This window comes from Chiloscyllium punctatum, chromosome 17 (genome assembly GCF_047496795.1).
Source record: "Chiloscyllium punctatum isolate Juve2018m chromosome 17, sChiPun1.3, whole genome shotgun sequence".
In the NCBI taxonomy this organism is placed as follows: Eukaryota; Metazoa; Chordata; class Chondrichthyes; order Orectolobiformes; family Hemiscylliidae; genus Chiloscyllium; species Chiloscyllium punctatum.
Genome location: NC_092755.1, coordinates 76,706,691 through 76,729,700, shown reverse-complemented (window position 1 = coordinate 76,729,700; position 23,010 = coordinate 76,706,691). Strand labels below are relative to the sequence as shown.

The following is a 23,010-nucleotide window of genomic DNA, read 5'->3' as shown; positions in this document are numbered from 1 at the left end:
CCCACTCACCCTCGTTACATCAGAGATACCCCACTCACCCACGTTACATCAGAGATATCCTACTCACCCACGTTATATCAGATTTCCTACTCACCCACATTACATCAGCCATACCCCACTCACCCACATTAGATCAGAGATACCCCACTCACCCACGTTACATCAGACATACCCCACTGACTAACGTTACATCAGAGAAACCCCACTAACCCACATTACATCAGACATACCCCACTCACCCACGTTACATCAGACATACCCCACTCACCCTCGTTACATCAGACATACCCCACTCACCCACGTTACATCAGACATACCCCACTCACCCTCGTTACATCAGAGATACCCCACTCACCCTCGTTACATCAGACATACCCCACTCACCCACGTTACATCAGACATATCCCACTCACCCACGTTACATCAGACATACTCCATTCACCCTCGTTACATCAGACATATCCCACTCACCCACGTTACATCAGAGATATCCCACTCACCCACGTTACATCAGTGATACCCCACTCACCCACGTTACATCAGACATATCCCACTCACCCACGTTCCATCAGACATACCCCACTCACCCTCGTTACATCAGAGAAACCCCACTCACCCACGTTACATCAGAGATACCCCACTCACCCACGTTACATCAGAGATACCCCACTCACCCTCGTTACATCAGACATACCCCACTCACCCTCGTTACATCAGAGAAACCCCACTCACCCACGTTACATCAGAGATACCCCACTCACCCACGTTACATCAGACATACCCCACTAACCCACGTTCCATCAGAGAAACCCCACTCACCCCCGTTACATCAGAGATACCCCACTCACCCTCGTTAAATCAGACATATCCCACTCACCCACGTTACATCAGTGATACCCCACTCACCCTCGTTACATCAGTGATACCCCACTCACCCTCATTACATCAGAGATATCCCACTCACCCTCGTTACATCAGAGATACCCCACTCACCCACGTTACATCAGACATACCCCACTCACCCTCGTTACATCAGAGATACCCCACTCACCCACGTTACATCAGACATACCCCACTCACCCACGTTACATCAGACATACCCCACTAACCCACGTTCCATCAGAGAAACCCCACTCACCCCCGTTACATCAGAGATACCCCACTCACCCTCGTTAAATCAGACATATCCCACTCACCCACGTTACATCAGTGATACCCCACTCACCCTCGTTACATCAGTGATACCCCACTCACCCTCATTACATCAGAGATATCCCACTCACCCTCGTTACATCAGAGATACCCCACTCACCCACGTTACATCAGACATACCCCACTCACCCTCGTTACATCAGAGATACCATACTCACCCTCATTACATCAGAGATACCCCACTCACCCTCGTTACATCAGAGATACCCCACTCACCCTCGTTACATCAGAGATATCCCACTCACCCTCGTTACATCAGAGATACCCCACTCACCCTCGTTACATCAGACATACCCCACTCACCCACGTTACATCAGACATACCCCACTCACCCTCGTTACATCAGAGATACCCCACTCACCCTCGTTACATCAGACATACCCCACTCACCCACGTTACATCAGACATATCCCACTCACCCACGTTACATCAGACATACTCCATTCACCCTCGTTACATCAGAATATCCCACTCACCCACGTTACATCAGTGATACCCCACTCACCCTCGTTACATCAGAGATATCCCACTCACCCACGTTACATCAGTGATACCCCACTCACCCACGTTACATCAGACATACCCCACTCACCCACGTTACATCAGAGATATCCCATTCACCCTCGTTACATCAGACATACCCCACTCACCCACGTTACATCAGAGATACCCCACTCACCCTCGTTACATCAGACATACCCCACTAACCCACGTTACATCAGAGATACCCCACTCACCCACGTTACATCAGACATACCCCACTAACCCACGTTACATCAGACATACCCCACTAACCCACGTTCCATCAGAGATACCCCACTCACCCTCGTTACATCAGAGATATCCCACTAACCCACGTTACATCAGAGATACCCCACTCACCCACGTTACATCAGAGATACCCCACTCACCCTCGTTACATCAGAGATACCCCACTCACCCACGTTACATCAGACATACCCCACTAACCCACGTTACATCAGACATACCCCACTAACCCACGTTCCATCAGACATACCCCACTCACCCTCGTTACATCAGAGATACCCCACTCACCCCCGTTACATCAGAGATATCCCATTCACCCTCGTTACATCAGAGATACCCCACTCACCCTCGTTACATCAGACATACCCCACTAACCCACGTTACATCAGAGATACCCCACTCACCCACGTTACATCAGACATACCCCACTCACCCACGTTATATCAGACATATCCCACTCACCCACGTTACATCAGAGATATCCCACTCACCCACGTTACATCAGAGATACCCCACTCACCCAAGTTACATCAGAGATATCCCACTATCCCTCGTTACATCAGAGATACCCCACTCACCCTCGTTACATCAGATACCCCACTCACCCTCATTACAGAGATACCCCACTCACCCTCGTTACATCAGAGATACCCCACTCACCCTCGTTACATCAGAGATATCCCATTCACCCTCGTTACATCAGAGATATCCCATTCACCCTCGTTACATCAGAGATACCCCATTCACCCTCGTTACATCAGAGATACCCCACTCACCCTCGTTACATCAGAGAAACCCCACTCACCCACGTTACAACAGACATACCCCACTCACCCACGTTACATCAGAGATACCCCACTCACCCACGTTACATCAGACATACCCCACTCACCCACGTTACATCAGAGATACCCCACTCACCCACGTTACATCAGAGATACCCCACTCACCCTCGTTACATCAGAGAAACCCCACTCACCCTCGTTACATCAGAGATATCCCACTCACCCACGTTACATCAGAGAAACCCCACTCACCCTCGTTACATCAGAGATATCCCACTCACCCACGTTACATCAGAGATACCCCACTCACCCTCGTTACATCAGAGAAACCCCACTCACCCACGTTACAACAGACATACCCCACTCACCCACGTTACATCAGAGATACCCCACTCACCCACGTTACATCAGAGATACCCCACTCACCCTCGTTACATCAGAGGAACCCCACTCACCCTCGTTACATCAGAGATACCCCACTCACCCACGTTACAACAGACATACCCCACTCACCCACGTTACATCAGAGATACCCCACTCACCCACGTTACATCAGAGATACCCCACTCACCCTCGTTACATCTGACATACCCCACTCACCCACGTTACATCAGAGATATCCCACTCACCCTCGTTACATCAGAGAAACCCCACTCACCCTCGTTACATCAGAGAAACCCCACTCACCCCCGTTACATCAGAGATATCCCATTCACCCTCGTTACATCAGACATATCCCACTCACCCACGTTACATCAGAGATACGCCACTCACCCTCGTTACATCAGACATACCCCACTCACCCACGTTACATCAGACATACCCCACTCACCCTCGTTACATCAGAGATACCCCACTCACCCTCGTTACATCAGACATACCCCACTCACCCACGTTACATCAGACATATCCCACTCACCCACGTTACATCAGACATAGCCCATTCACCCTCGTTACATCAGACATATCCCACTCACCCACGTTACATCAGTGATACCCCACTCACCCTCGTTACATCAGAGATATCCCACTCACCCACGTTACATCAGTGATACCCCACTCACCCACGTTACATCAGACATATCCCACTCACCCACGTTACATCAGAGATATCCCATTCACCCTCGTTACATCAGACATACCCCACTCACCCACGTTACATCAGAGATACCCCACTCACCCTCGTTACATCAGAGATATCCCACTAACCCACGTTACATCAGAGATACCCCACTCACCCACGTTCCATCAGAGATACCCCACTCACCCTCGTTACATCAGAGATATCCCACTAACCCACGTTACATCAGAGATACCCCACTCACCCACGTTACATCAGAGATACCCCACTCACCCTCGTTACATCAGAGATACCCCACTCACCCACGTTCCATCAGACATACCCCACTCACCCTCGTTACATCAGAGATACCCCACTCACCCCCGTTACATCAGAGATATCCCATTCAGCCTCGTTACATCAGAGATACCCCACTCACCCTCGTTACATCAGACATACCCCACTAACCCACGTTACATCAGAGATACCCCACTCACCCACGTTACATCAGACATACCCCACTCACCCACGTTATATCAGACATATCCCACTCACCCACGTTACATCAGAGATATCCCACTCACCCACGTTACATCAGAGATACCCCACTCACCCAAGTTACATCAGAGATATCCCACTATCCCTCGTTACATCAGAGATACCCCACTCACCCTCGTTACATCAGATACCCCACTCACCCTCGTTACATCAGAGATACCCCACTCACCCTCATTACATCAGAGATACCCCACTCACCCTCGTTACATCAGAGATATCCCATTCACCCTCGTTACATCAGAGATATCCCATTCACCCTCGTTACATCAGAGATACCCCATTCACCCTCGTTACATCAGAGATACCCCACTCACCCACGTTACATCAGAGATATCCCACTCACCCACGTTACATCAGACATACCCCACTCACCCACGTTACATCAGAGATACCCCACTCACCCTCGTTGCATCAGAGAAACCCCACTCACCCTCGTTACATCAGACATACCCCACTCACCCACGTTACAACAGACATACCCCACTCACCCACGTTACATCAGAGATACCCCACTCACCCACGTTACATCAGAGATACCCCACTCACCCTCGTTACATCAGAGAAACCCCACTCACCCTCGTTACATCAGAGATATCCCACTCACCCACGTTACATCAGAGAAACCCCACTCACCCTAGTTACATCAGAGATATCCCACTCACCCACGTTACATCAGAGATACCCCACTCACCCTCGTTACATCAGAGAAACCCCACTCACCCACGTTACAACAGACATACCCCACTCACCCACGTTACATCAGAGATACCCCACTCACCCACGTTACATCAGAGATACCCCACTCACCCTCGTTACATCAGAGGAACCCCACTCACCCTCGTTACATCAGAGATACCCCACTCACCCACGTTACAACAGACATACCCCACTCACCCACGTTACATCAGAGATACCCCACTCACCCACGTTACATCAGAGATACCCCACTCACCCACGTTACATCAGACATACCTCACTCACCCACGTTATATCAGACATACCCCACTCACCCTCGTTACATCAGATATATCCCACTCAACCACGTTACATCAGAGATACCCCACTCACCCTCGTTACATCAGAGATACCCCACTCACCCACGTTACATCAGAGATATCCTACTCACCCACGTTATATCAGATTTCCTACTCACCCACATTACATCAGCCATACCCCACTCACCCACATTAGATCAGAGATACCCCACTCACCCACGTTACATCAGACATACCCCACTGACTAACGTTACATCAGAGAAACCCCACTAACCCACATTACATCAGACATATCCCACTCATCCACGTTACATCAGAGATACCCCACTCACCCACGTTCCATCAGACATACCCCACTCACCCACGTTCCATCCCTGATCGTTGGGTATTCCCGGTGAACCGTTTGCTCTGTTTGAGCTCCTCACTGTTGGTTTATTGATTTGAAAACTGTGATGGTTTGTAAATGGACAGTCTGAATGATGTTACTGAACTGGGTCAGTGGGTTTATCGCAGATACACATCGGTTATCTGGGACAGTCTGCTTCCATTGAAAGCTGGTGTGTACATACCTGTGGATGATGGTCTGTTCTCCCACACTTGCTGTGTTAATGGACTCCGTCTGTGACAGTCTGAGTCTGAATGTGCTGACGTTGGTCTCTCACAATAGGCCAGACCAGGGACTGGGGACCTGGATTTCCTGCCTTTGGACTGAACACCAAGCTTTAATTTGCCTCCACCTGAAATTCAAAAAGCAATGGAACTCAGCACCAAACAATTCAAATCTAGATTAACACTGAGAATTCATTGCCACTATCTCGTGCATTCACAGGCTACTGTTCTGCACTATACCCAGGGATATGACTCCAACATGTTTGTAATTTGTGTAGAACAAAGTGGGAAACATGTTAAAACATTTCAATCAAGTCCTTACATTGTGAGTAACTGAGTCCATTTAATATCCTTCAGTGTCACTGGGTCACAATCCTGGAATCCTCTCCCTAAGGGCATTGTGGGTCTACCCACGGCACATGGACTGTAGCGGTTCAACAAGACAGCTCACCCCCCACCTTCTCAAGGGGGCAACTAGGGATGGGGCAATAAACACTGACCCAGCCAACAAACACCCACGTCCTGAGAATGAATAAAATAAGTCTCTTGAGTTTAGCAAATTGTTTCAGTTTGTTTCCCCTGTGAATGGCTATTCTGTCTGCCTGTCAAAAGTCAATTCTAAAAACACAGACAGCAGGTTGCAGTTTTTCTAGCTGTTGGTAAAACTTTTGATATTACGGCAGAAAACAGCACCGAGCTGTAAACCCATCCCAGAAAACAGGCTCAAACATTCCCAACTAGACAAATGACAGCAGCATCAAGCCTGTGTCTGAACCCTTTGTGATACTAACATTCCCGGGTTCCTAATCTACCAGATGTAGATTAATCTAGCGCCACATCCTTGTGCACTGCCATGAGTGTGAACCACGTAAACTGGTACAGCAGGAGGGAGGGGAAAGAGGGAGTGCAGACCTGTTGAGGGGACGCTCTGGCTGTCCGCACTTTGTCCTCGAGCCACAGTATTGGAGCTGGCACTGATTGCGAGAGGGTAAACACCCCCAGCTGCACTGCCTGCTGGCCTCTCCTGGCCGTGGTCATCGTACCTGCCCATTAAGGCCTTCCTAATAATATCCTCCAATCCCATTTTGTTGGTGGAATGATCTGTCACTGACTGGCTCCGGGAACTTGCTGATCCTGGGAGAGAGAGAAGAGGATTAGATTAAACCAGAATCAAACAGAAAGTTGAGAGAAAGTGAAACGAGACAGAGATACACAGGAAGAAAGAATAAATTGTGAATATTGTGTCAGGAACAACTCTTCACAACTAAACCTCAGCAAATCGCAATCAGCTAAAACAGGTCACGAGTGATTTTTTTTAATCCAAGCACATTTTAAAAGGTGAACTTTAACTCTCTGATTTATAGTGTGATTAAATGTTCCAGATTTATGTTTAATCGCCCCTCAGTCATGCTTAGCAGATTCAGCTCTTTCTGATTGGCTGGAGCTGAGTGAAATCAACAAAAGGAGACATTGCTTCTGCCAATGACAGACTCACTGACCCTCCTCCAGCAATGACACCTTCCTCGTTAACAAATTCAAATTCAGCATTACCGGCTCAGGCCCCCCCCCCCCCCCCGTTTGGGGGGGATTCAATACTCCAAAGCCCCTTCACTTATTGTCCATTTCATCTGATTGAATCAATGTCTTTGCTGGAGTGATTTTTGTCTATCATGCTTAGTAACAATTAGTAAAGGATATTCTTTATCCTAAACAGAGAGCTAAGAAGGGCCAGGAGGGGACATGAGAAGTCTTTGGCAGGAACAAGGAAAGCCCTAAAGCTTTCTATAGGTATAGACGAAGTGGGTACTGCAGATGCTGGAGATTAGTCAAGATTAGAGTGGTGCTGGAAAAGCACAGCAGGTCAGGTAGCATCCGAGGAGCAGGAAAATCGACGTTTTGGGAAAAAGCCATTCCTGATGAAGGGCTTTTGCCTGAAATGTTGATTTTCCTGCTCCTCAGATGCTTTCTATAGGTATGTCAGGAATGAAAGAATGACTAGACTGAGAACACAGCCAATCAAGGACATTGGTGGGAAGATGTGTGTGTGGAGTCAGAGGAGGTAGGAGAGGCGCTGAATTAACATTTTGTAAGTATTCACACAGGAAAAGGACAATGTAGTCGAGCAGAATGCTGAGATACAGGATATTAGACTAGACGGGATTGAGGTTCATAAGGAGGAGGTGTTAGCAATTCTGGAAATAGATAAGTCCCCTGGGCTGGATGGGATTTATCCTAGGATTCTCTGGGAAGCCAGGGAGGAGATTGTAGAGCTTTTGGCTTTGATCTTTCATCATTGTCGACAGGAATAGTGCCAGAAGACTGGAGGATAGTAAATGTTGTCCCCTTGTTCAAGAAAGGGAGTAGAGACAACCCTGGTAATTAGAGACCAGTGAGTCTTCCTTCGGTTGTGGGTAAAGTGTTGAAAAAGGATTATAAGAGATAGGACTTATAATCATCGCGAAAGGAATAAGTTGAATAGGGATAGTCAACAAGGTTTTGTGAAGGGTAGGTTGTGCCTCACAAACCTTTTCTTTAAGAAGGTGACCAAACAGGTGGATGAGAGTAAAACAGTGGATGTGGTGTATATGGACCTCAGTAAGGCGTTTGATAAGGTTCCCCATGGTAGGCTATTGTACAAAATACAGAGGCACGTGATTGAGGCTGATTTAGCAGTTTGAATCAGACGTTGGCTAGTTGTAAGAAGACAGAAGGTGGTGGTTGATGGGAGATGTTCATCCTGGAGTTCAGTTACTGGTGGTGTACCACAAGGATCAGTTTTGGGGCCACTGCTGTTTGTCATTTTTATAAATGACCTGGATGTGGGCGTCGGGAGTGTGGTGCTAGAAAAGCACAGCAGGTCAGGCAGCATCCGAGGAGCAGGAGAATCGACGTTTCGGGCATACGCCCTTCATCAGGCCGTCATTCCTGATGAACTGTGACATTAATTTTGAACTACACCTCCCCCTACAGTTTATTATTGGAAAATATAATTCCTTTCACACACTCAATTCTAAGACATGATAGTTAAGACCTGGTCACAGAGTTTCAGAGTTAAGACAAACTAATCAAAAGTAATTTCATGCTGCATCTTGTTACTCAGAACTGGACAATCTTCTGAAATTTTCTGAACATTGTCCCTTGAGGACTTTGCTCATTCTGGCTGCAGCTAATTGGAATTTTCATTTCTCTTTTGCAACGTAAATGTTCTTGCAGTAATGTCCCTGGTAAGGGTGTAATAATATATCTGAACAGGTTGGTGAGAAAATATCTACATTGTCATAGTGGGGGTTCATGTGAGGAATGAATTTGTTCAGAAGCAGTTAGATCAGGTGACTCGGTGACTGTCTCCCCAGGTCATGACTTGGAGGTACCAGTATTGGACTGGGGTGAACAAATTTAAAAATCAGACAACATCAGGTTATCGTCCAACCGGGTTATTTGGAAGCACTAGCTTTCGGAGCGACGCTCCTTCATCAGGTGGTTGTGGAGTATAAGATCGTAGGACACAGAATCTATAGCAAAAGTTTACAATGTGATGTCACTGAAATGATATAATGAAAAAGACCTGGATTGTTTGTTAAGTCTCTCATCTTTTAGAATGACCATGTTGGTTTCAGTTTCTCCATCTATCATTTCAGTGACATCACATTGTAAACTTTTGCTATAGATTCTGTGTCCTACGATCTTATACTCCACAACCACCTGATGAAGGAGCAGTGCTCCGAAAGCTAGCGCTTCCAAATAAACCTGTTGGACTATAACCTGGTGTTGTGTGATTTTTAAACTTTGTTTCCCCAGGTGACTGCAGGTTTTCTTTGATGGACTTCGTTGGTATGTTTTTCCAATGCCTGTGTGTCAGGCACTGAAAGATTAAAAGATTTGAAGTGGATGAAACCTAATGACATAAGAATATGAATGGTCATGATTGATTGGCTTGGCAATCTTTTTTCACAGGAGAATATCTGAAGCTCTGCTTAGGTCAGCTTCAAGGTCATTTCAAAGTCTCACCAAAGAGACACTGATTCTGCAGAATGTGAATCCTGGCAGAGTGTGAACAGAGCTTGAGCACTGGGGAGCAAAGAGCTGGAAGGTTGGAGAGTGTTGGGGGTGGAGGGGGAAAGAGGGATAATGGGGAGGCAGTGCAGTGTGGAGGGGGGGGAAGCTGACATCCTTGAAGGTGTGGTGGAAGCAGAAGGGGGGAAGGACCTGCCCCTGAAAGGTCATAGAATGAGCCACAGCTATAAGTCTCCCAGTGGTGATGGGAGTGTGCAGCAGAGTTACGTCACAGGAAATAGTCTGTCCTGAAAAGGTATGGCAAGATTCATTGGTAAGTATCTGCACAGTGAGAGTGATTATTCCTGGGTTAGAATCTGCCAATCTTCATCTAGAACAGCCTCAGCCAGTCATGATTTGACTCTAGAATAGTGTACGCTACTCCTGTCAAGAATTCTAGATGAACTCTACTCCCTGGCTTTCAAAGTAACATGATTAGCAGGAGGCAGTCAAGGAACAGCAGCGGGTGTGGATCCAAACTCCCCGAGTTGGTCATTGTGACAGGATTCACTGCTTGTGCCTGTCCCTTAGGAACTGGATAAAGGAAGGAGCCATCCTGGATGGTAGTGAGGCCTCACCCGTTGGTGTCACTGCTGGCAAATTGAACATCTCAGTTCCTGGCTGCCCGATATCTGTAAGAGAAACCCATTCAACTTGGTTTAATAACTTCAATCATTTCATTTAGTAATAGCAACACACAAAAGGAAACAAGAAACAAGAAAACTTAGCGATTAAGCATGTTGTGTCCAGACACATTTTCTCAGGAAAGAAGAACTTCCAGAAAGTTCAATCCCAGCTTCAGGGGAGAGATGTCAGAAATAGAGTGAGAGCACGGGCAGAGAGAGTGTGCTCTGGGACGGGGCGTGGTGTTGGGAGGGTGAGTGAGAGACAAAGGAGAGACCGGAGGAGAGAGTTCCTGGGAAAAACAGAGAGAGAGAGAGAGAGAGAAAGAGAGAGAGAGAGAGAGAGAGAGAGAAAGAGAGAGAGCGAGAGGGGGAAGGGGAGAGGGAGAAGGGGAGGGGGGGAAGGAGAGAGAGAGAAGGGGAGAGGGGGAAGGAGAGAGAGAGAAGGGAAAGGGGGGGGAGAGAGAGAGAGAGAGAGAGAGAGAGAGGGAGAGAGAGAGGGGAGGGAAGGGGGGTGAAGAAAGAGAGAGAAAGAAAGAGAGAGAGGAGGGAGGGAGGGACGGAGAGAGAGGGGAAGGGGAGAGAGAGGGGTAAGGAGAGAGAGAGAGAGAGAGAGAGAGAGGAAACGAGGGGGGGAGGGAGAGAGAGAGAGAGAGAGAGGGGAAAGGAGAGAGTGAGAAAGAGAGGAGAGAGAGAGAGGAGGGAGGGAGGGAAGGGGGGGAAGGGGAGAGAGGAGGGAAAGGGTGAAAGAGGGGGAAGGAGAGAAAGAGACGGGAAAGGGAAGAGAGAGATAGAGTAAAGGGGAGAGAATGAGAGAGAGAGAGAGAGAGAGAGAGAGAGAGAGAGAGAGAGAAGGGAGGAAACGAGAGAGAGAAGGGGAGGGAGAGAGTATGAAGGAGGAAAAGAGAGAGCGAAGGGGGAAGGGGAGAGAGAGAGAGAATGGGAGAGACAAAGGGGTGAAGGGGGAGACAGACATTACACTGATGGACTGGAATCCTGGTGAGAAGGATCTATCCCTGTATAAGGATTGGTTTGAGGTGTGAGAATATGGCGTGGGACAGTGTCAATGAGACACCAAAGTAGTTGATTGAACAGGCAGGGTCTATCAGAATCACGTTGAAGGTTCTGGAGTGATGAATGATGAATGGCTGGTTCTTACTGTTCTTGTTGTCGACTGGGCCTTCCCTGCCTGCTGTCAAAGTCTTGATGATTTCCTGCTTTTTGGTTTTGACCATGTGCGAGGTGCTCTCAGTGAGTTTGCTGAAGAAGGCAGGAGGCTGGCTCCCACTGACTGGAGATGGAGTCCCCATCCTGCAAACATACATCTGAGTTAGTCTCTGAATCAATTATACTATTGTACTCATCAGTTAGCCATTTGAACACTTGAACCTGCTCAGCTGCTCAATAAGACCATGGACAATTGGACTATGACAATATCTTGACATCTCTCTCACCTTGAGATATTTATCACACTGATACAAACTTAAATGGAGATGTGTGTTGTGAGGAAGATATAAAATGTTTTCAGGAGGATTTGGACAAGCTTAGTGAGTGGGCAAGAAGGTGGCAATTGGAATATAATGGGGAAAAGATGTGAGGTAGGAGCAACAGATATGGCAAATGGTACAAGGTTAGAAAGTGTAAATATACAAAGGGACCTGGGTGTCCTTGTCGATAAGTCACCGAAGGTTAACAAATGGGTGAAACAAATTAAGGGACAGTTAGCCTTTATCACAAGATTCAAAATCACACAACACCAACAGGTTTACTGGAAGCTTTTGGAGCACTGCTCCTTCATCAGGTTAGCCTTTATCACAAGAGGATGAGAGTCCAGGAGGAAGGGAAGTCTTATTTCAATTGTACAGGAGTTTAGTTAGACCGCAGCTGGAACTGTACAGTTTTGGTCTGCTTATCGAAGGAGTTCACTGAAGGTTCACCAGATTTGTTCCTGGGTTGGCAGGACTGTCCTATGAAGACAGATTGGGCAAACTGGGCCTGAACTCCCCAGAATGAGATATAATCTCATTGAAATTTACAAAATACTGAAATGAGAGCCAGGGAAGGTGCAGGTAAGATGCCTGGGGAGTCTTGAACCAGTGAGTGCAATTTAAAAATAAAGAGAATGTCACTTTGGTCTGACCTGAGGAAATATATTTTACTCAGAGGGTTGTGAATCCTTGGAAGTCTCTCCCACAAAAGGTTATGGAAGCTCAGTCTTTGAGTCCGTTTAAGGTAGAGATTGATTGATTTCTGATTCCTAGTGGTGTATGGGGATGGGTGGGGAAAATACAGTGAAGTCTTTAAGCAGCCATGATTATATTGAATGGTGGAACAGTTCTGATGGATTGAATGACCTCCTCTTGTTCCTATTCTGAAATATCTCTCTAACGCAGCCTTGGATGTACTTACTAACAGCCTGCTTTGCTCTCTGGGGGAGAGATTTCCACAGCCCATTGGAGGACAGATATTCCTCCTTGTCTCTGTTGTTTTCACACTATCCTGCCATTGACCCCTCCTCTAGACTCAGCTGCTGTTTCTTTAACTCAAACCTCATTCCCACTCCCTTTGTCATTGTCAATTCCTTCACATCCCAGTCTTCAACAAGCATCCCCTCCTTCTGTAACAGTGTCCCTTAGTCCAAGGTTTCCTTGGAAATATATGCCCAGCAACTACCCTGTCAAGCTGCCTTAGGATCTTTTATATCTCAATAAGATCCTCCCTCATTCTTATTTTTAACCTGTTTAGCCATTCTTAATAAGTAAACTCCTTCATCCTGGGAAGCAGCCTCTAATGAATCAGTTTTGAACTACGTCCTTTGCCAGCTTATCGATATCTATAATGCAGGGACTAAACTTGTACATAGCAGCCTCACTAACGTGTAGAGGAGTTCCCTTAACAATAAAAGGCCAAAATTCCACTTGCTTCCTTAATTGCTGCACCTGCATGCTAATCTGTTGTGCAAGAACACCCAGATCCCTCTGCGCTGCACCTTTATCAGATCCTCTCTCCATTTAAACAAGGCTGCCTTTTGATTCTTCCTCCCAAATTTCATGACCTCTCACCTTCCTACATTACACACCATCTGCCAAATGTTAGTCCAGTCCATCAATGTCCTATCAATGTCCCAGGCACCCAGGTCCCTCTGTGCCTCAGAGCTCCCTCTCCTCCTTCTCAAGAATGGGTCAACAGGTTAAGTATTTATTCATTAGAAATACTTGAAGAATGAGAGGTGATCTTATTTAAATAACATGATGTTTTTCTAAACTTCCTGCCAAATCAAAAATTTACATTCGCCACATTCTAATTCCATCCGCTAATTTTTTTCCCCCATTTGCTTCACTTTCCAATATCCCTTTGCAGATTCTCTACCTTCTCTTCACAATGCTCCTTTCTAACTATCTTTGTGTCGTAAGCAAATTTAGCAACTTTACATTTGGGTCCCTTTGCCCCAGTCACTTGTGTAAATGGCTCAGATTTGAGCTCCCAGCACTGATCTCTGTGGCACTTCTTTTCAAACAGAAAACGATACATTTGTGCACAGCTCTGATAATGTCACCTTGTCAAATCCTGCATCAAACTGAGAGTGTCCTCTTGCCTTACCAAACTCCAACATGAAGCTGACTGGGTGAAGGTCAGCACCCATACCTTTGCTCAGGCTCCACGTCCCTGTATCGTGCAGGACCTGTGAGATTCTCTGACTCGGCCTGGTTTCTCCCTGAGGATCCAGGCTCACTTGCAGCCACTGAGACAGGGGGCTCTGCTGGCCTGTAAATCAGGTCGGTAAATCAGAATGCATGGTTTATCACTTTGCTGTTCCCGCAAAATTGCGGGGAAAATATTCCACAATGGATTTAAAGTAACTTGTGAATAAGTGAGAGCCTGAGTCTCTCAAACACCGGTATGGTAGCACAGCAAAAAGCTGAATGGCCTCCTCCTGCCATATTTTCTATTTTTGAAAGGTGGCTAGGGTAACATAGCAGTGCAGAGGATGAGCTGACACTGAGTGAAGCTTTTGAAAGCACGTGGTCAAACAGAATTGCAGATAACAACAAATTAAACACAGGTTGAACTCCCCAGAGCCACACAGTCAGAGAGAACTATCACTCTGAAAGAGGACAGAATGGGGTGGGGGGTGGTTTGGGGCAGCCAATCCATTCTCAGGCTTACCATCACACACCCCACTCTGGTTCAGATAAGGGTGGATCCCGAGTCACTTAGGTGCCCCAGAGGTTTGTCAAGCTCCATTCTTCATAGGGTCTCGAATCCTAAACTACCAGCTATGCCCAGCACAGTGTGAGGATTTGCCGACAGAAAATCTAGCCCATGGCAACTTGAAACAGAGGGAGGTACTCCAGTGCAAACCTGCATGGAATACAGGTGAGTGCTAGGGTCTTGCCTGGGAATCCTACTCAAAATAGAGTTAAGGAGTATCCATAGGGTTTTTGCATTAAGGATAAAAGGGTAACTAGGGAGAGAATAGGGCCCCTCAAAAATGAGCAAGGCGGCCTTTGTGTGGAGTCGCAGGAGATGGGGGAGATACTAAACAAGTACTTTGAATCAGTGTTTACTGTGGAAAAGGACATGGAAGATTTAGAATGTAGGGAAATAGATACTGACGTCTTGAAAAATGTCCATATTACAGAGGAGGAAGTGCTGGATGTCTTGAAACGCATGAACGTGGCTAAATCCTCAGGACCTGACCAGGTGTACCCTAGAACTCTGTGGGAAGCTGGGCCTCTTGCTGAGATATTTGTATCATTGATAGTCACAGGTGAGGTGTCGGAAGACTGGAGGTTGGCAAACGTGGTGCCACTGTTTAAGAAAGGTGGTAAGGACAAGCCAGGGAACTATAGACCGGTGAACCTGACGTCGGTGGTGGGCAAGTTGTTGGAGGGAATCCTGAGGGACAGGATGTATATGTATTTGACAAAGCCAAGACTGATTTGCATAGTCAACATGGCTTTGTGCGTGGGAAATCATGTCTCACAAACAATTGAGTTTTTTGAAGAAGTAACAAAGAGCAGTAGACGTGATCTATATGGACTTCAGTAAGGCATTTGACAAGGTTCCCCATGGGAGACTGATTAGCAAAGTTAGATCTCATGGAATACAGGGAGAACTCACCACTTGGATACAGAACTGGCTCAAATGCAAAAGACAGAGGATGATGGTGTAGGGTTGTTTTTCAGACTGGGGGCCTGTGACCAGTGGAGTGCCACAAGGATCGGTGCTGGGTCCACTACTTTTCATCATTTATATAAATGATTTGGATGTGAGCATAAGAGGTACAGTTAGTAAGTTTGCAGATGACACCAAAATTAGAGGTGTAGTGGACAGAGAAGAAGGTTACTCCAGATTACAACAGGATCTTGATCAGATGAGCCAATGGGCTGAGAAGTGGCAGATGGAGTTTAATTTAGATAAATGTGAGGTGCTGCATTTTGGGAAAGCAAATCAGAGCAGGACTTATACACTTAATGATAAGGTCCCAGGGAGTGCTGCTGAACAAAGAGATCTTGGAGTGCAGGTTCATAGGCTTCTTGAAAGTGGAATTGCAGGTACATAAGATAGTAAACATAGAACATAGAACAATACAGTGCTACTAGACTAGGTGGGATTGAGGTTCACAAGGAAGAGGTATTAGAAATCCTGCAGAATGTGAAAATAGATAAGTCCCCTGGGCCGAATGGGATTTAGAGCTGAAAATGTGTTGCTGGAAAAACGCAGCAGGTCAGGCAGCATCCAAGGAGCAGGAGAATCGACGTTTCGGGCATGAGCCCTTCTTCAGGAATGTGGATGGGATTTATCCTAGGATCCTCTGGGAAGCCAGGGAGGAGATTGCCGAGCCTTTGGCATTGATCTTTAAATCGTCATTGTCTACAGGAATAGTGCCAAAAGACTAGAGGATAGCAAATCCGGTTCCCCTGTTCAAGAAGGGGAGTAGAGACAACCCTGGTAAGTATAGACCAGTGAGCCTTACTTCAGTTGTTGGTAAAGTGTTGGAAAAGGTTATAAGAGGTAGGATTTATAATCATCTAGAAAAGAATAATTTGATTAGGGATAGTCAACACGGTTTTGTGAAGGGTAGGTCGTGCCTCACAAACCTTACTGAGTTCTTTGAGACGGTGACCAAACAGGTAGATGAGAGTAAACTGGTTGATGTGGTGTATATGGGTTTCAGCAAAGCGTTCAATAAGGTTCCCCACAGTTGGTTATTGTACAAAATGCGGAGGAATGAGATCGTGGGAGATATAGCAGTTTGGATCAGTAATTGGCTTGCTGAAAGAAGACAGAGGGTGGTGGTTGATGGGAAATGTTCATCCTGGAGTCCAATTACTAGTGGTGTACCACAAGGTTCGGAAAGGGTGTAGAGGAAATTTACTAGGGTGTTGTCTGGTATGGAGGGAAGGTCTTACGAGGAAAGGCTGAGGGACTTGAGGCTGTTTTTGTTAGAGAGAAGGAGGTTGAGAGGTGACTTAATAGAGACATATAAGATAATCAGAGGGTTAGACAGGGTGGACAGGGAGAGCCTTTTTCCAAGAATGGTGACGGTGAGCATGAGGGGGCATAGCTTTAAATTGAGGGGAGATAGATATAGAACAGATGTCAGAGAGTAGTTTCTTTACTCAGAGAGTAGTAAGGGTATGGAATGCTTTGCCTGCAACGGTAGTAGATTCGCCGACTTTAAGTGCATTTAAGTCGTCATTGGACAAGCATATGGACGTACATAGAATAGTGTAGGTTGGATGGGTTTCAGATTGGTATGACAGGTCGGTGCAACATCGAGGGCCGAAGGGCCTGTACTGTGCTGTAATGTTCTATGTTCTATAACAGGCCCTTCGGCCCTCGATGTTGCGTCGACCTGTGAACTATTCTCAGCTTGTCCCCTTACACTATCCTAGCATCATCCATGAGCTTATCTAAGGACTGTTTAAATTTCCCTAATGTGGCTGAGTTGACTACATTAGCAGGTAGGGCATTCCACACCCTTACCACTCTCTGAGTAAAGAACCTGCCTCTGACATCTCTCTTAAATCTAAGAAGGCGGCGTTTGGTATGCTTTCCTTTATTGGTCAGAGTATTGAGTACAGGAGTTGGGAGGTCATGTTGCGGCTGTACAGGACATTGGTTAAGCCACTGTTGGAATATTGTGTGCAATTCTGGTCTCCTTCCTATCGGAAAGATGTTGTGAAACTTGAAAGGATTCAGAAAAGATTTACAAGGATTTGAGCTTATAGGGAGAGGCTGAACAGGCTGGGGCTGTTTTCCCTAGAGAGTCAGAGGCTGAGGGGTGACCTTATAGAGGTTTATAAAATCATGAGGGGTATGGATAGGATAAATAGACAAAGTTTTTTTCCCTGGGGTCGGGGAGTCCAGAACTAGAGGACATAGGTTTAGGGTGAGAGGGGAAAGATATAAAAGAGACCTAAGGGGCAACTTTTTCACACAGAGGATGGTACGTGTGTGGAATGAGCTGCCAGAGGATGTGGTGGAGGCTGGTACAACTGCAACATTTAAGAGGCATTTGGATGGGTATATGATTAGGAAGGGTTTGGAGGGATATGGGCCAGGTGCTGGCAGTTGGGACTAGATTGTGTTGGGATATCTGGTCGGCATGGACAGGTTGGACTGAAGGGTCTGTTTCCATGCTGTACATCTCTAGCACTCTATATGGTGACTCTGGTCAGCTTATACTTTTCTCTTACCTTGCACTGTCTTTGTCTCCAGGTGACTCCAATATCATTCTGCCTGGGTACCCATAATGCTGTTGTGGGGTTGAGGTCATCAGCTGTTGGATAGGATATTTTTGTGGATGCAGACCTGCCTGACAGCTTAGCTGCTGAGGGTGATTGCGAGTATAATCCTGAGTGATTACCTCCTGTTAGAAATAAAACCAGAGCTAGCTTCTCATCAATAATGTATTGATATGTTAACTGCCAGCAAGTGAAGACTTCAGAAAACGAACAATACATTGACACAAAAACATTCTCTTGAAACCTTGTGATGAAGGGGGACAACAGGCTATTCCTTCAGCAGCAGAGAATGATAGGAAGAGACTTAATTTAGGTTTTGAAATCAGTAAAGAGTTGATGATTGAGTGAAGATGAAAGAGTCACCTTGGAGTTAGTGAAGACTTACATTACTGACTGCCAAAGGACAAACTAAAAGTCATTGACATGGATTTGTTTTTACAATTCTTTCAGCAGTTTACACACAATGTGAGATTTCATCACATATCTAGAAAGATCAGAGAGGTGAATGAACATGGTTACACCGCAGCTACTAAACATTCGAATTTCAGAATAAACAAATATCTGACTTACATCAATATGCTGAGCAAGGGTCACAAAGCGTTGCTGTCCCCTGGGGAACTGACTGGGAGGATGTTGGACAGCTTCAGCAACACTGTTGAGATGTTGGACTGGACTCTCAGATACAGCGACTAACTGAGGATCTGTAGACAAAATAACAACATTTATCACTCATACGCCAGCAGCTACATACTTATCAGAACAACAAAAATGATGAGGAAAGAACATGAAATTTTAATAACAAAACGGTCCTTGATTCTACACGGTGACCATACAAAAAACAGCACACAATATCATTAAGGGACAATAAATTAAACATTAAAAACAAGCGGCACTCCAGACACAGAGGACCAACATCCAGACTGACACATACCGTGCAGTCCCAAGGGGATATTGCGCCACCCGAGGGTCAGTCGGATGGAGTGCTGCGCCGTCTGAGGGTCAGTGCGGAGGGAGCGCCGCGCTGTCCGAGGGTCAGTGCCGAGGGAATGCCGCACTGGCAGAGGGCCAGTGCTGAGGGAGTGCTACACTGTCGGGGGGCCAGTGCTGAGGGAATGCTGCACCGTCCGAGGGTCAGTGCCGAGGGTGCGCTGCGCCATCTGAGGGTCAGTGCCGAGGGAGCGCTGCACTGTCTGAGGGTCAGTGCCGAGGGAGCGCTGCGCCATCTGAGGGTCAGTGCCGAGGGTGCGCCGCACTGTCTGAGGGTCAGTGCCGAGGGTGCGCTGCGCCGTCTGAGGGTCAGTGCCGAGGGTGCGCTGCGCCGTCTGAGGGTCAGTGCCGAGGGAGCGCTGCGCTGTCTGAGGGTCAGTGCCGAGGGAGCGCTGCGCCGTCTGAGGGTCGGTGCCGAGGGAGCGCTGCGCCATCTGAGGGTCGGTGCCGAGGGAGCGCCGCACCGTCTGAGGGTCAGTGCCGAGGGAGCGCTGCGCCATCTGAGGGTCAGTGCCGAGGGTGCGCCGCACTGTCTGAGGGTCAGTGCCGAGGGTGCGCTGCGCCATCTGAGGGTCAGTGCCGAGGGAGCGCCGCACTGTCTGAGGGTCAGTGCCGAGGGTGCGCTGCGCCATCTGAGGGTCAGTGCCGAGGGAACGCTGCACTGTCTGAGGGTCAGTGCCGAGGGTGCGCTGCGCCATCTGAGGATCGGTGCCGAGGGAGCGCCGCACCGTCTGAGGGTCAGTGCCGAGGGTGCGCTGCGCCATCTGAGGGTCAGTGCCGAGGGTGCGCTGCGCCATCTGAGGGTCAGTGCCGAGGGTGCGCTGCGCCATCTGAGGGTCAGTGCCGAGGGTGCGCTGTGCCATCTGAGGGTCAGTGCCGAGGGAGCGCCGCACTGTAATAGGTACCGTTTTTCAGATGCAGTTGTAAATGGAAGTCCTATTGCTGGATTAAGAGACTGTAAAAATGGGTCATTGTTGTTTAAATGAGATTGGATCTTTATCACATTATTGTTAATGGATCTTTGTGTGCAAATTCAGCATTGCATGTCCTACATTGAGGCGTCGACACTGAAAATAAGATGAACATTTCTGAAATCAAAGTTTTTCTATAACCAGGAAATGCCCTGAATCTTGTGGGGAACTTCCTTTCAGAATGACAGTGAGTCCTGAGACTCTTAATACCAACCCTGGTGTTCCCCTGTGAACAAGCACTAACTTGTCTGTTCGTTCGAAAGACCGTTTCCATTAAACAACAGTGCAATCTGAATGTGTTAGTGTGATGTTAACATGTTCACTAGAGGTTCATTCGTGCACCCCATTCATCGAGGTGTTTATGTTTTAAAACATTGACAGAGGGGTGTCTATCAACCTGAAAAACACACCACAGTAATCATTACTGCTGTGTGGCTGGGAATAGCAATGATTTGAGGCACTGCTTGAGGGCTCAGGGGAAATAGCAGAAATGCGGAGTTGAGGATTGGCTGATCAGCCACGATCTTACTGAATGACAAAGCAGACTCAATGGGCTGAATGGCCTACTTCTACTGCTATCTCTTATAATGGCCAGTAAGCAGCCTTGTGGTTATTGCTCTGTCTCAGTAACTGAAATGGGAAACCTGTCAGCTTTTGTTACTTCTGCTAAGTCACACTAATTTGGTTACAATCACCTGGAAAACTGACTGATCGGAAGAAGTACCAAGATATTCTCTGGAAAGTTAATGTCTTTGATGATTGGGGCGAGCTGAACTCACTCGGAACCTTCAGGATTCCCTCAGGGTGACAACTGCTCTGTTGCTGGGAAGCTTTTCTGAGCCAGATATTAAAATGATTTACCAGCTCGGTGAAATTAACAACGGCATGTTTTCTCTGAAAAACTTTGTGGGCAACATGTTACTTGTTGTTGGGAATCTGCAGCTTTGTTTCAGAACTTTTCGCAGATTTTAGAAAATCCTCCAGAATGCTGATGGCCATATCCCAGTTCACCCCATGGGCAGGGTCCCTGGCAGTCTTGTGCTCATGGACACACTGTAACACCCTGACATTACAATTCCTTTTTTTTAAGATTACCTACAGTGTGGAAACAGGCCCTTCGGCCCAACAAGTCCACACCGACCCTCTGAAGAGTAACCCACCCAGACCCATTCTCCCTCTGACTAATGTACCTAACACTACGAGCAATTTAGCACGGCTAATTCACCTGACCTGCACATTTTTGGATTGTGGGAGGAAACCCACACAGACAGTCTGCCAGAGGCTGGAATCGAACCTGGGACCCTGGTGCTGTGAGGCAGCAGTGCTAACCACTGAGCCACCGTGTATTTAAAACCTTCCGTGGTCTCTCCCGTTCCTGAAGTTAAGAATTTTTACAGCATGGAGAGAGCCCCTTTGGCTTATCGTGACCATCCTCTGAATGAAAAGGTCATCAAACATCGATTTGTTTCTGTCTACTCCTGCCCCACAGAACTCATCTCATCTCTTCCTGCCTCACCTGGATTTTTTTCTCTCCTTATCCAGTACCTCCCTACTTACATTCATAAGTTTTACATCATAAAATTCCCACAATGTGAAAAGATGCCATTTGGCTCATCCAGTCTGTATCGATCCTGTAAATCGCATCTCACCCAGCCCCCAACCCTATTCCTGTAACTTGCTGCAGTGCTCCAGTGAAGCTCAGTGCAAGCTGGGAGAACAGCACCTCATTTTCTGCTTGGGAACCCTGCAACCTTCAGATCTCAATATTGAGTTCAACAATTTTAGGGCCTGAGCACTTTCTCCCATGTCCTTACCCCAACCCCCAGACACCAAGCCTTGTCATCTCGTGGGCTGCTACCACAAACCATCTATTGTCAGCCAATAAAACAGTCCCCCATTAGCAGTTATTCAATCCCCCAGGCTGACCTTTCCCTATTTCTTTCTCTAGGAGAGAGGGAGGACTGTAGATACTGGCGATCAGAGTCAAAAAGTGTAGTGCTGGAAAGGCGCAGCTGGTCAGGCAGCATCTGAGGAGCTGGAAGGTCTTCATTCCTGATGAAGAATTTATGCTCGAAACGTTGACTCTCTTGCTCCTCGGATGCTGCCTGACCAGCTGTGCTTTTCCAACACCACACTATTTGACCCTCATTTCTTTCTCCGTGCAACTGTTTTCTCTCTCTGTCTCTGGGCCCTATCTCCAACTACTGTTTTCTCCGTCACCCTCCCCCTCCCCATCTTTATCATATTATACCAACCCTCTCCCAGGTAGGATCAGTTCTGAGAAAGGGTCACTGGACCTAAAATATTAACTCTGCTTTCTCTCTACAGATGCTGCAGGACATGTCGAATTTTCCAGCAATTTCTGTTTTTGATCCTTCTATTCAGATCTCATTTCCCAGCACTTGGACCATTGCCTTGAATGCTAGAGCCTTTCAAGTGCTCATCCAAACAATTCTTCAGTGTCTTGGGGGTACCTGGCTCTACCATACTTTCAGGCAGGAAGTTCCAGATCCCCACGATTCTCCGAGTGAAAAGCAATTTCTTAAATGCCCTCTAAACCTCCTACTCCTTACCTTAAAACTGTGCCCCCTGGTTACTGACCCCTCGATTAAAAGAAAAAGTGTATCCCTAGCTA

At 47.1% G+C, this 23,010-nt stretch overlaps 1 protein-coding gene across 9 annotated transcripts in view; it reads right to left on the bottom strand.

Moving 5' to 3' along the window:
* ncor2 (nuclear receptor corepressor 2) overlaps positions 1-23,010 on the bottom strand; it is a 244,980-nt gene that overhangs the window by 9,289 nt on the left and 212,681 nt on the right. For all 9 annotated transcript variants that reach the window (XM_072587584.1, XM_072587583.1, XM_072587589.1 and 6 more), the window contains 7 exons: positions 18,988-19,118; positions 18,370-18,542; positions 14,309-14,428; positions 11,823-11,974; positions 10,619-10,672; positions 6,900-7,121; positions 5,948-6,115 (listed from right to left, as the gene is read on the bottom strand). In XM_072587584.1, coding sequence (XP_072443685.1) covers positions 5,948-6,115; positions 6,900-7,121; positions 10,619-10,672; positions 11,823-11,974; positions 14,309-14,428; positions 18,370-18,542; positions 18,988-19,118 — 1,020 coding nt within the window. The remainder of the gene's footprint in view (positions 1-5,947; positions 6,116-6,899; positions 7,122-10,618; positions 10,673-11,822; positions 11,975-14,308; positions 14,429-18,369; positions 18,543-18,987; positions 19,119-23,010) is intronic.